A 13,977-nucleotide genomic window follows, 5' to 3' on the forward strand; every position below is an offset into this window, starting at 1 on the left:
TTTTCTGAAGTCTGTGGTTGGTAAGGAGGTAGCGGGAGAGCTGGGCCATGGCCTGATGAGGTCTACTTCTGGTGCGTGGTGGTGAATGGTGGCCACTCTCTCATTTGGTGCCCACCAGTCAGGAGGTGGTGAGAACTGGGGATTGTAGGAGTAGTAGTTTCTTGACTTTGATGGTGAGGGTCTCTGAGAATCCTGACTAAGCCTCATTTTTGTGTAACACGGAAGTTGCTATAAGCTTCAGTCGACACAGGGACGAGTGATGAAGAGAGCAGAGGAGATGATGTCTCAGGGGCCTCCCAGAACCTCTGCAAGAATGATGAGATGATGAAGGTGATGATGGAGGAGAAACACAGCTGGGGATTCTGCAGTTGGGGCGATAGAAGTCACAGCAGTCAGCGGCCTCTTGCTACTAGCCCCCAGACTGGTGTCTGAAGGGAGCCCAGGCTGTGGGGAAAGTCCAGGAAAGCCTGGAGGGCATTCATTGGTTTGTGGAAGCTCAATTATATGGGGGGAGGGAATCCATTCTGGGGGTTTCATATCCCACTGGGGAGACAGTCCTATCCTTTGCTGCTCTTTTCGTGTTACGGGTGTTTTGTTTTTAAATTTCAAATCTAAAATGTAAGGAAAGTCCTTAACTTTCCTGGCATATGCTGAGGCCCAAAGGCAGCAAAGTACAGCCATCTAGAAGGCTAATAAATCAAGGAACCACAGGGCCTCAGCCACCTTCTTGCACGTCCCCCGAGCACTTCTGGGGCTGATCCTCCCAACCCAGGGCTGGAAAGGACCCAGGGCCTCTGCATGCATGGGGCTGATGCGGCAGGGATGTCCCCAGAGTGGTTTCTGAACGTGGAGGACCGGGCTGCAGGTACCATGTGGGTGACAGACAATTTCACTTTCTGGAAAATATTGTCTGGAGCTCCCTTTTACATACTGCTTTTGAGGACCAAACACTTAAGCACTCTTACCTCATTCCATTTCCCCTTTGACTTTGTCCTTGACTGTACTAATGGATGTGTGTCCTGAGCCCAATGAATGTACTCTGAATCAAGCAGGAGAAGGAAGCTTCAGACATCCCCTTGAGCTTCTCTGCCCAGCTTGGCCTCCCTTGCCCCATCCTCCCCTGCATCCTAGGGCCTCCAAGGGCAAGGGGAGGGGCTGAACTCTGGCTCAGGCAGAAACAGCACAGGCCTATACAGTGAAGGATGCTAAGTTGGCCTTCACCACAGAAAGGCCTGAAAGCAACCCGAGAATTCCAATTAGGCTTAAACTACTGAGCTGGAAACTTTGGGGAAACCACTGTGGGCAGTGAGGGGTGAATGTGATCATCTTCCTTTTAATTAGTGCTGGAAAAACTTGTGGTCCAGCTGGTAGCATAAGGAAGGGCAGTGTCCAGAGGGAGCAGAGGTTGAGAGAATCAGAAGGGGGATTTCCCCTGGTGGTTAGGGAGAGGCTGCTGAACAAACCCAGGCACCTTCTTCACCTCTAAGTGGGGAGGACAGAAGACCCTAAATGGGGAAAGGTGGGCTTTAATGGAGCTTGGAGCTGCCCTTCTCACACGATGGAGTCTGAGGCTGAATAAAAGGGGAGTGACATTAGGGAACTCTGTTGTCTATAGGAGCTTTCACAGTCCCTGAGGTCAGGTCTGCCCTGCCCATCTTTGCCTACTGTCTTAGGCAGCCTCTGTCGCTTAATAAGGAAAAGGCAGAAAAACCACCTGCTGCTGTCAAAGGCCACAGACCACCTGCCAGGCCCCTGCATGGCCCTGCTTTCCAGAACACAGGGGGCACTGGGGCACCTAGGAAGGCGACAGGGAAGAGCGACAGGGGTTGGTAGGGGTCGAACGAGGGTGTGTATCCTGGAGAAGGGTCCTCCTCACTCCCTAAGCCCGAGGAGCTTGGGGCGTCCGGCCTGTGCAATCAACAGCTGGTCACTTCTCCCCTCCCCACTGGGGGCTCCTTTGGGAAAAATGGCCCGCCACCGGCGCCCCGCCATCCTCCTCGGGTCCCCCAGGGCGCTCGGCTGGGGGCGCAGCACCTTGGAGAGAGGTGTCGGGTCCCGCGCCTGGATTTGGGGCTCTCTACCTTTCGCACTGCGGCTCAGGGGTGCGTGCCAGGCTGTCGCCAAGGGGTCTGCCGGCACCCTGCACAGCTCGCGGAGCCGAGGCGAGCCAGCGCGGCGAGCCTCCTCCCCTCTCGTTCGGGCGGCCTGAGCCCGCGCCCGCTCCAGTTGCTGCAGCTGCTGTTGCTGGCGGCTGCGGGGAGCGCGGGGCGCGCGCAGGAGAGGCTCGGGCGGCGAGGACGGGGACGAGGAGGAGCCTGAGGAAGCGGGGAGGAAGATCGAGCGAAGGCCGAGGACGCTCAGCGGCGTGGCGGCGCGGCTCGGGGATCCCGGGAACATGGGCTAGCGGCGGCGGCGGCGGCGGCGGCGTAGGCGGGCCGGGCCGGGCGCGGTGAACCTGCAGCGGCCCGGCGCACACCGGGGCGGCGAGCGGGAGCCGAGCGCAGCCGAGAGAGGAGGGCTGGCGCGGGGGCGCCCGGCAGGGGGCTGATGAGACATTATTAACGAGTCGCCGCCTAATAAGCCCAGAGCGGCGGGCGAGCGGCGCAGGCTGCGTGCGGGGAGGGGTCCCGGGCCGGAGCGCGCGGCGCAAACGCGTGGCGCACCGCGGGCGGGCGGGCGGCGCGGCGCGGCGCGGCGCGGCAGGCAACCGGGCCGGCGCGCAGAGCCGGGGCGGGCCCGGGGGCGGCCCGCGGCGCCCCTTCGTTCTCGGCGCTCTGGGCCCGCGCAGCCCGGGGCTAGCGGGGCTCGGGCCGGGGAGGGGAGCTGCCCGCGCGCTCCGTCCCCCTCCCCCCTGGGCGGGCGGGCCGGCGGCCGGGGGGAGGGCGGGCGGCGGCGGCGGCCCGCTGTATATATCTCCGCGCACCCCGCCAGGTCGCGCACAGCTCCCCGAGCCCAGGCACCTCCCCGCCCCCTCCCCGCGCTCCGCGGCGGCGGCGGCGGCAGCAATAGCAGCAATATGGCTGTTGATGGGTGTTCGGGGTGGCGCTGGCGGCGGGAGGAGCTCCCCCGAGCCCCTGCGCCGGCTGCCCGTTGCTAGCTATGGCAAATGGTGGCGGCAGCGGCGGCAGCAGCGGCGGCGGCGGTGGCGGCGGAGGCAGCGCTCTTAGAATGAGTAGCAATATCCACGCGAACCATCTCAGCCTAGACGCGTCCTCCTCCTCCTCCTCTTCCTCCTCCTCTTCTTCCTCCTCCTCCTCTTCCTCCTCGTCCTCGGTCCACGAGCCCAAGATGGATGCTCTCATCATCCCGGTGACCATGGAGGTGCCGTGCGACAGCCGGGGCCAGCGCATGTGGTGGGCTTTCCTGGCCTCCTCCATGGTGACTTTCTTCGGGGGCCTCTTCATCATCTTGCTCTGGCGGACGCTCAAGTACCTGTGGACCGTTTGCTGCCACTGCGGGGGCAAGACGAAGGTAACGCGCGCCCCGGCGCCTCCCCCCTGCGCCAGCCCCGCCGCTTCTCGGCGTCCCCTGCAGCCCACCTCCTCGCTTCTCACAGCGCCGTGCCTCCCTCCATCCCTGCCTGCCTTCCCCTCGCCGCCTTCCCTTTCCCTCCGCTCTCCTGGCGCCCGCCTATTGGGGCTTCGGGCGGCGCGCCGGGGGTGAGGAGTTGCCCCCAACCGGTGCGCTCCGGGACGCGGACGCCCAATCCCGTCCCCTTGTTTATTGTAGGGTTGTCTGTGGCTGCGGCTGGGGCCGGAGTGGGAGGTAGGGAGAGCCGACCCGGCGGGCACCGAGCAAGCTGAGGGCCGCTCGGTGCGCGTTCCGCGCGGCTCACCTGCCCGGACTCGGCTCCTTGTGGTGGGCGAGGGGGAGCACGTCAGCCCGCACTTTAGAAACCTGTTGGGGAGATGAGTTCGTAAAATCAGAAGGGCAGGAAAATCCTTTGGGAAAGGGAGGACATCTTTTGGACTAGGGAATCCCAGGGGAGGAACATGACCAGAGGACGGGCGGGGGACCTGGAGGGGCGAGAGAAAGTTGGGGAGATGCATCCCAGTTTTGGAGGCAACCCGCGGATGCTGCCACTTTAGGAATGTGGCGAGGTCGCAAAACTGATGTCCCCTCCCTCTCCGACTCTTGGAGCAGATTCCCACCCCCACCGCAAGTTCTTCGGCATCTGTATTCTCGCCCCCCTGCCACCGCCTTCAGGTCCCCGGAAGTGCCCCCGGCAGCGTGGAGCTAGAGCGGGAGGTCCGCCCGAGAGCCCGCCGAGGCCGAGGTTTTCACGCGAGCCTCGTCCCCGACGCTTCTGAGGTGGCTGGATGTCGGCTTAAGCTATTCCTGGCGCAGAGACGCCCACCAGCACCGAGGCTCACTACACCTTATGTTTGGTTGCTAGGCTGACTGCCTGGTCTGTCGCCGTCGTGGCCCTAGAGATGTCTTCTTCCCCCCCCCCCCCCCGCCCCTCACCCCACTGGCTGAAGGTGTGAGGTGGCGGGCAGTTTTTCATAGAAAACTGCAGGATAAAAAAGAAAGAACTGGAAAAAAGAGTGACCAAGCTGTTTTCTGTTTGACTAATTTTTAACCTAGGGGACTAACCAGCGCCAGCATTTTCAGAGGGAGGGAAGCTCAGAGGGGGATAGGGAACAGTGCAAGGCCGTGGCACATCTCGGTGGGAATGCTCACACCTTTTCTAATGAAGTTAATCCGAGGACACCTGAAACTTCCACGGGGCACAGCAACTTGTAGCAGCCTCCTTAATTGCTACGGGGAGGGAGTAGGTAAGATGGGGGCTGTGGGTGACACACAAGGGTGAAGGGAAGCTCTCTCTCTCTCTCTCTCTCTCTCTCCTGATCATTAATTATACATTGTGTTGGGTGCTGGAGCTCAGCTGTGTTTTGTGGTAGCACATTTGTGTTTTGGAAAATACTGGTGTGTTGGAAATAAGGGAGAAAAATAAAAGCCATCATTCGCTTCCTCCTCCTCCTGCTACTTCTCCGGAGACCTCCAGATGTTAGTCAGTCAGTTTCCTCTGGAGTTACCTCCTTGGCCTTAGCAGTTTCTCCTTACTTGTCAGGGTGGAAAACCACCCACATTCCAGAGAAGCCATTAGGTTAAGCAAAATCCTAACCCTGAGACCCCCTAGACCCAGCCCCTTGCCTAGCCCTCCTGACCAGTGCTTATTCATATAGTCTTCTTATTCACGCATTCCCTCTCCTCTGCCTCCCCACCAGTCTTTAGTCTGCGAGTGTTTTTCCTTTACCGAGATTCCGTGCTACCCTTAGAGGAAAGAGAACTTGTAGTCGCATGCATCTCAAACGTTTTCTAGACTGAGTGATTTTGGGGAACTTTTTAACGACCTCCTTATCCTTCAGGAACTGGGTAGGCTTGATCATAATGAAAACTTTTTTTTCAGTGAGTCAAAATAAGTTTCAGTGCTTTTGTGATCCTGGGGTTTTAAACACAGCTTCTAAAGTCTTTTTACTCTAGGGGGTACATCAGTGCTATTGCAGTGCTTCTGATGAAATGCTGATTGGATCGTTCACATAAAGAGTCTCTTTCTTAAATGATGACCAAGCATAACCTCTGTAAGTTTTCTCAAGAGAATACATTTTTGGCAATGATCATTAGAAAAAAAACAATGCCTATATATTAGGCTATATTTTGTAGCTCCAAGACATGCCGAGTTGACTAAACTGGAACTTTCTACAAAGAATCATCTGGGACGAGAGATGCTTGCAGTTGGTTGGGAAGATGTGAGGCCAGTAGAGAATGAGATCACGTCACTTTTGGTACCATTAGAGTCCCCTTTAAAACATGCCCAGAATCTCTTAATACTTGCCCCTTGATTTGCTCAGTTTAACAGTGTGTGTAGCCATCTCATTTTGCCCAGTAGTAGTTACTTAGGCCTTTTATAAGCTTTTCTTTCTACTCTTGAGGTCTGTATTTTTACTGCAATCATTCTTTTTTTTTTTTTTTTTTTTTTTGGTCCTTCATTCTTTTTGCTTTCCAAGTATTTGGTAGTCATCAAGACGCTGTTCAGAAGAATGCATTTGGCTTCAGTTTGGAATAATTATTTTAGTGTTGGGTTTCTCAAGCAAACTAAGGCTGCTTTTCCTTAGTATTCTACCAGGCCTCAGATATGTTCACCCTGATCCTGGTTCAGCCCCAAGATGGTTTGACCCGGAGCTAGGGTCCAGAGGAAGGCTGGTCTTTTTAGCATCTGAAATTCTAGGGGTATAAGTTTTAGCAGGAGCTCCAGAATCACAAGCATTTGGCCTCTGGGACTGCACCATCCTTTTTGATCAAAGGAACCTGAAACTGGATGTACATCATGAGGCATCTCATCCTTAGTTCCTCTGGCCTCCGAATCTCAAATCGTGAATGACTTTACTATCCTGAAAAGAATAGTTATGTGGATTTCTTTAGGAAATAAAGAAGAAAGAGAATCTCATTTTCCCCCAGTTGGGAATTTGGGCACAGTCATTCCAGTACTATATTCTTTGCTGTACTTTTTCACATCATTGTTTCTTTCTCTGTTGGGTTTCATCAGAGCCCTCTCTTTACTTGGCCGTGACATTTCAGGGTCTAAGCCAGTCGTAGACTGCGGTGAACAAGGAGCAGCTCTGGCAGCCTGAATAAGGTTGTGACCTTGAAGAAGTAGTTTAACCTCTCTGGTCTCTTTCCTGGTGTGTAAAATGTGGGATTGAATTCTGTGAGTGCTCATGTCCCTTGCTGCTCTGGGACTCAGTGGAAGACAGTAGAAGGAGTCGGTGATCTGTGGGTAAAGTTTCTAGCTCAGAACGTGTTCTGTAACTCTCCAGCCTCGGAGTGCTTCCGTGTCTTTATTCCCATGTTCTGCTCTTCCTCCAGCCCACAGTCTGCTTTTCTTTAAAAGCCTGGGGAAACTGAGGCCAGCTTCCTATGGAGCTGTGGTTTGCTGTGGGTTATAGACTCATCCTGGGCTCAGCTGGAGCTGTCCTCCCTGTAGAAGTTTGGGCTTGATTAAGGTTGGTCTGCATATAATGAATTACGGAGGTTTGTCTCCATGGCTGTGTCTGAGAAAACAACACGTTTTCTCTGTTAGACTCGTGACTAATATAAACATCAGATCCCATTACGGCTTGGTAATTACCCAGGGTCTGGCCTGACGCATCATCCAATCAGGGCTGGAACTTCAGTGCCTCAGAATTCTTGATTCCAGATTGGCCCTGGTGCCTCATCTCATCCCGGAGATAGTCTGCATCGGACGACCTTCAGATGCTCCTTCGGATCACTTAGGGGGGCCTTGGAGAAGTGCTCAGGTCCCAGGCACAGGGGAGTTTCAGGTGACCTTCCCTTGTCCTGAGAACTTTTGCTTCTTGTTCCTGGCTCTCCCTGTGGAAATGCACACTTCCGTAGAGATGCTGCAGTCAGACAGACCCGAGTGCAAATCATGGATTCCACACTTGTTAGCTGGGCGTCTGTGGCTGGCAGCCCTGTTAAGCATGGTTTCTTCACATGTAAGAAGAGCGTAATGATGCTTACTTTGTAGAATTCTTTTTTTTTTTTAACATCTTTATTGGAGTATAATTGCTTTACAATGGTGTGTTAGTTTCTGCTTTATAACAAAGTGAATCAGTTATACATATACATATGTCCCCATATCTCTTCCCTCTTGCGTCTCCCTCCCTCCCACCCTCCCTATCCCATTCCTGTAGAATTCTTATAAGGAGTGACAATGTTGGGTATACAGCACCCAGGAAATGCCTGGCACTTAGCAGGCCTGTAAATGGGAGCTATCATAGCTCCGCAAAGTGGCAGGTTTTAAATTTTCTCCTTGATTCCTTGAACTTCTGGCCCTGGAAGGGCACAGACTACGACAAATAGAACTCTTGAACCAAAAGGGACCTCCAGACCCTGGAGTCAATTGTCCTTGGGTCAAACAACCAGTTAGGGTCAGATTGAGATTTGGGCTCCTAGCTCTTGGCTGTTGCAAGGCTGGCAGGTCGGGGAAGGGCAGCCTGGGAAGGCTCCGTGGCTGAGGGCTTGGCAGGATGACTAGTGCTTTGATGGCGGGCAAGTCAGTGGGGGAGCATTGTCATCGTGGGGCTGCAGGAGCTGCAGACCTAGCAGAAGTGGAAGGTTTGGTGGGCAGGTGTGGCTGTCTAATGTCCCTTGAGAAAGGATGAATTCCACCCCTGTTCTCCCCAGTCCAGAGCCCACAGACCTGTTCCCCTGACGATGTAACAGTTTCCCCGCCAGGGTGCTCTGTACTCAGACCAGCTTTACCCTGATGGCCTCCAGAGTAGTATTTCCCCAAGTGTGTTCTGTGGAGCACTTGCCCTTGCAGTTCATGCGCTGGGAGAAGTCCCAAGGGAGAGGAATTGGTTAAACTGCTCTTGGCCGTGCTCACTTTGAGCAGCAGGGCCTAGATGTCACGCTCGCCGTGTAGTACCCAAAGGTCAACCTGGGACCTTGGGCAAGGACTTCACCGCTTTGTGCCTCAGTCTCCTCATCTGTAAACCGGGGGTCCTAGTAGAGCTCAGCCCTTTGGGGTAGGTACTCTCAGGGACCCCACTTTATAGCATTTCTTAGGAGGACACTGGTGACTGCAAGCTATGCGCTGGCCCTATTTCTGGGTGCCCAGGGGCCTTGTCCAGACATGCATCAGGAGGAAAGCAAGAGCTGCCCTTGTGTTTGGCCTGGGGGAGAAAGGATTCCAAGGGCAAGGCTCACCATTATCTTCTTCCCTGGATGGGGACATTCACTGTGTGCCTGGTACAGAGAGTACTTGCTTTGGGTATCTCTTTCTGACCAGGGCAAGAGGAGCCTGGTGCTGAGGCAGTCAGGTTGGCATTAGATTCCAATGCCAGGGCCTCCTTCCCAATGTGGGCAGCAGCGGTGTCCCAGCTCACAGTGGCAGTGGCTGTGCTAGCCTGCGAATCACAGCAGCCAGCTCCACCTTCCTGGGACTTCAGAGCTGTGGAGCCCCTGCAAGGACGCCTCTGTGGTTCCGGTGAGAAGGGCTGTGTTGGTGCCGTGACGCCGCAGCTCCTGGAGCCCTGCGGGGAGCACTGGTCTCCATGAGACCTGCTGGGGGGTCAGGCAAGGTCAGCGTCCCACAGGACCTCTGAAATCACACAGCCTTTCTGTGCACAGCAGGGAGCAGATCAAGAGAGTGCCCTTTTTTGAGATGCTTCTGAGTGGGTGGAACCCTGGCCCTGGGCACATGGAGAAGGAAGCTCGGGGGCCCCAGCCTGAGAGGCAGGGGTGTCCCAGCACTCCGGGGAGAAGGCTCAAGGGATGTTCAGTTGGGGTATTACATCTCTCCCTCCCATGGCCAGAGAGCATCTAGTCCGTCTACTTTTGGGGCCTCTCGCACCTTTACATGTACACGAATCACCTGGAGAGCCATTAAAATGCAGATTCGGATTCAGAAGGTCCAGGGTGGGGCCTGAGACTCTGCATTTCTGACGAGACACAGGTGATGCCGATGCTGAGCAGACCGTGCTTTGAGAAGCAAGGATCTGGTCCCTGCCTCGGTCTCCAGGCAGTCCCTCTCTGAAGACAGGGCTGTTTTTAAATATGGAAGTTCTCAGCTCTCAGCAGTGGGGAGGGATGAGAAGAGGAAGGTTCCCTGTGCCAGGACAGCAGGTGGAGAAAACTCGGCTCAGGCCTCCCCGCGCTGCTGCAGTTCAGTCTGGGTGCTCCCTGCTGAAGCTGATTGCGCGGGTGTCTGCTCCCTAGGGACCCACAGCGCTGTTGGTTTGGGGTTGGGTTGTGGTGACCAGAGCAGCATCCTGCAGATCTATGGGGGTGTGGTCTGTGCGTCGCCCATCAGCCTGTGGGCTCTGCCTCGCGCCAGTGGGTCACGCTGCAAGGGGACTTTCCGCAGTCCCGGATGGCAACTCAGCCAAACCACCTTCTTGCAGAATTAGAGGCTCGTGGTGGAGCCAGGGTTTGCACTGTGGCGATGCTCCGGGAAGCCAGCTGTTGGCCGCTCCCTCCGGACTGTTTGAAGTCAGCAGGCAGTAAAACTGCCAGCCTGATTTTCCATAGGGACCTCGGTGGGCTTTTCCAAACGGAGGGTGCAGTGTGAAAGGATTGGGCTCAAGACCCGATCACGGAGTGGGGAGAGACGTGCGGCACTGTGCTGTGCCACCCTCCAGTGGTACTTCTCGAGAATTCCAGCAGATGAAGCTGGAAGTAGCTCCTTTTCTCAACATACTGTCAGGGTTTTCACAGCTCATACTGTCAGGGGCTTTTTCCTGGAGATGTGCTTTTTGGGTTGTTCCATCGTCAAAGGGGAGAACCTGGAATAAACATTTATCATGAGCATCGTCAGCTTAAATGAAGGCCTTAGCATGATGCCCGGCACACAGTAGGTCCTCCAATAAATCTTGTGGTTATTAGTGTTGTTGTTTTGGCTTTTATTACATAGAGAGTGCATCCTCTGTTCCAAGCTAGGTGCTAGGGATAAAAATAAGACCCAGTTTGTTTGATGGAAGGGACGGAAAAATTCAGTTATCTTCTCACGGGGTATGCACATGTCTGGTCTCCAAGTTGCCTCAAACCCCCTGAGGGCAGTAACTGAGTCATACAGATACAAGCACAGATATATGTTGGGAGGGCCCTTCCACAGTGGTCTGTGGGAGGCTCCGTGGGAATGTTGTAGGTGCAAATACATTTTGCTGCTCTTTGGGGTAATTTGTTAGAGGCTGTGGAGAAACTCTGGGTGAAAGGGATGGGCTTGAGTCATTTCTGGATTTTAATTATTTATGCCACCCCGGTCTCCCCTGACCAGTGGGTAACAAGAATTTGTTCACGATGAGCACTTGTTCATGAGGTGGATGAGTCAGGCGGGGGGCAGAAGGACAGCTTCAAAAGAATGGCTGCTCGAAGATGGAATTTGCTTTGTTTTTGGCATTATTTGGGGCATTATGTCTAATTGCCAATTTGGAAGTGTAATTGGCCCTCCAGGTCCGGAAGGGATATACTTCACGTTGTCAAGCCGGGCCTCCGAATCATCTCCCCATAAGATCTCATTACCTGTATGACTAATGCTTCTTTACATGGCCAAAAGCGAAATTATTTAAAACATCTCATTTACTTGGTATTCTTTATGCTGTTTCATTGGCCTCCCTACCAGGTTTTCCCGGGGGCCAGATCCAGTTGACGCTGGGTATTTCGAAGGTAATTAACAGGAATGCCTGTGTTCCTTCCTTCTGTTCTTCATCCTTTCCTTGATTTCCTTTCTTTCCTGGTGATTCCTGCCAAGTCCAGGAGCAGAGGGACTGAAGTTTGCAGGTTAGCGGACAACAAATAGAGGCTTGATCTCGCAAGATGAGAAGCACGTGGAATTGTGACGTCATAGGGGCAGAAAGGTGCTTTGGGGTCGGGGTCCTACCTCCTCCCCAGCGCCAGTGCTGGAAGCCCTCGGCCCCATCTCCAGAAGGGACAGGGGTGTTCATGGCCTTCTGAGGCCACCATTCCATGGGGCACAGACCCACCTAAGCATGAATGGAAAGGTCTTTCTCCTTGCACTAGACCCTCTTTGCTTCTCGGCTGTTTCTAGGGCACACAGAACATGTCTTGGTAGGTGATAGATTTCAAATTCTAAATCCGGCCCAAGAAGGCCCAGAGGTGGGTGGGGTTTAAGTGTCAGCAATGTTCTTGAGATGTAGAATGCCCTTAACTTTTGTTGCTACCGTGCAAACCACCTTCTTTTTCTCTCTCGTGACTGCCCGATGTCCTTCTTCTCCAGAGGCGGTGAGGTTTCCCCATGCCCTCTTCCCCAGGGTTTACACAGCAGCCCATCCTGGCTGTTGGTTCTGGTTGTTTGTCCTGTGCAATGTGTCAGGTCTTGTCAGAAGCTGTGGGTGAGGATTTGGCCATCCCTGAGCCATTGGGTCGCCTCTTTGTCACTGGAATGTGCCCAGTGATTCCAAAGTTCAGCTTCTTTCAGAGTTTAGTGCTGGGCTTGGCTGAGAGCAGATGTGATTTGGGGGCAATACCAGGGATCCAGATGTAGAGTGCAGATCCTTTGTTAAGAAGCCCGCATTGGACTCTGCTTTCTAGGTGTTGGCTCTTCCCAAAGGAGAGAGAACAGACAGTGATCTTGAGCTTCTTTTTGGATCATTTAAATACAGCTGCTCCGAGAGTTGAAGATTATTCCTCTCCAACTGCTCATCTTATCTCTTCTCCTCTGGGCTTCTATGCACTACTGCTGCCATTTCTCCTATTTTGCTGAGCAGAAAGAAACCAGAAAAGAAAGAGAAAATACAAGAGGGGAGGGTGAGGGAGGGCAGCGGGGAGAGGGAGATGTTCACACAAAGAAAAGTAGAATTTCTCGTCTGGGAGCTGGAGGTTGGATAAATACATAATTGGATGGATTTTGTTTTTAGTCCCTTCCCCTTTGTCTTAATGAATAAATCATGACAAGTGACCTCATGCTTAAGGTGTGCAGCATTATATAAAGACCAGTGGAAAGAGTGCTTTCCCTTTTGGAAGAGTTTAGCTTTTCAAGTGAGTTCCCTCTAATGAACTGCTAGCGTGGGGCCTGTGTGGCCCTGTGGCCCAGACACCAGGGGTTATAAGGTTTCTGGGGGCTCTTCCTCTTCGTATACCTGTTTATGCAGGAGCAGAATTCTTCTCTTTGGGAGAAATTGCTGCATGAGTTTGTTTTCCCTTTACGTGACTTTGGAAAGTAGACTTTTTGTGGCTCTGGAAGGGGAAAAAGTAGATGCACAATGATTAGCGAATGGAGAACTGAGACAAGGGCCCTTAAGGCTCGGAGGAAAGATCTGGAAGATGAGAGGGTTTATCCAAGGGCTGGGGATTTTCACGACCAACATTAGCTGGCCACCGCTTAATACATTGTTTTTCTTCTTTGTGCATCTGGGAGCACTTTCCTCCTAGTGCTTAGAGGAATTGCTTTAGCTACCCATAACTTACGGCCGTTTCCCTCATAGATTGTGGCAGCCACAGCTGACCAGGTGGTAAGACTCTTGAAGAGTATAGGAATGGTGTCTCCAGCTGAACCCATAAGAGAAGTCAATAATTCGCCTGTCTTAAAAAAGAAATCCATTTCTTACGTTCATGTGCAACCCTATTTTCCCCGTAAGATTTCTTTTTCAATTTGCGTTTTACACTTTTGTCCTTAATCCTAAGTGTATATATATTCACTGTAGAAAATGTAGGCAAGACAGAGAGGTGTTTAAAGAAAAAAAGGACACCTCACACCCACCAGGATGGCTACTACATCAAAACCCAGAAAACAGCAAGTGTTGATGAGGATGTGGAGGAATTGGAACCCTGGTGCACTGTGTGTGGGAATGCACCATGATGCAGCTACTGTGGGAAACAGTATGGTGGTTTCTCAAAAAAATTGAAAATAGAACTACCATATGACCCAGCAATTCCACGGCTGGGTACATATCCAAAAGAAGATACTTGCACATCCCTGTTCATAGCAGCATTATTTGTAATAGCCAAAAGGTGGAAGCAACCCAAATGTCCATCGATGGATAAATGGATAAACAAATGTGGTATTTACCTGCAGTGGAATATTATTCATTTGGAAAAAGGAAGGAAATTCCGATGTGTGCTACAACACGGATGCACCTCGAGGACATTATGCTAGGTGAAATAAACCAGTCACAAAAGGACAAATACTGTGTGATCCTACAATACTTATATGAGGCACCTAGTTGCACAGACACAGAAGTAGAATGGTGGTTACCAGGGGCTGGGGGAGACGGGGGGTTGTTGTTTAATGGATATAGAATTTCAGTTTTCCAAGACGAGAAGGTTCTGCACAATAATATGAATACACTTAATACTACTGAACTGTACACTTAAAATGGTTAAGATGGTAAGTTTTATGGTATGTCTATTTTACCACAATTAAAATTTTTTAAGAAAGGAAAAAAAAATCCTCTAAACCCCACTTCCTGGAGATGACTATCATTATCTTCAGACACATTCTTCACCATGGTG

At 52.8% G+C, this 13,977-nt stretch overlaps 1 protein-coding gene across 15 annotated transcripts in view; it reads left to right on the forward strand.

The window, feature by feature from the left end:
* The first annotated feature begins 2,294 nt into the window (after positions 1 to 2,294).
* KCNMA1 (potassium calcium-activated channel subfamily M alpha 1) overlaps positions 2,295 to 13,977 on the forward strand; it is a 751,400-nt gene continuing 739,717 nt past the window's right edge. For 4 of the 15 annotated variants that reach the window (XR_014253611.1, XM_082425680.1, XM_082425681.1 and 1 more), the window contains exon 1: positions 2,918 to 3,471. Coding sequence is in view for 12 of the 15 variants with exons in the window: in XM_082425680.1 (XP_082281806.1) it covers positions 3,100 to 3,471 (372 nt within the window). In the remaining 3 variants the exon portion in view is untranslated. Of the gene's footprint in view, positions 3,472 to 4,143; positions 7,539 to 13,977 lie in introns of those variants that run through there. The other 11 variants (XM_082425678.1, XM_082425673.1, XM_082425677.1 and 8 more) reach the window with 9 other exon arrangements.

The sequence above is a fragment of the Balaenoptera physalus genome (genome assembly GCF_965194825.1).
Source record: "Balaenoptera physalus genome assembly, chromosome: 14".
Classification (NCBI taxonomy): Eukaryota; Metazoa; Chordata; class Mammalia; order Artiodactyla; family Balaenopteridae; genus Balaenoptera; species Balaenoptera physalus.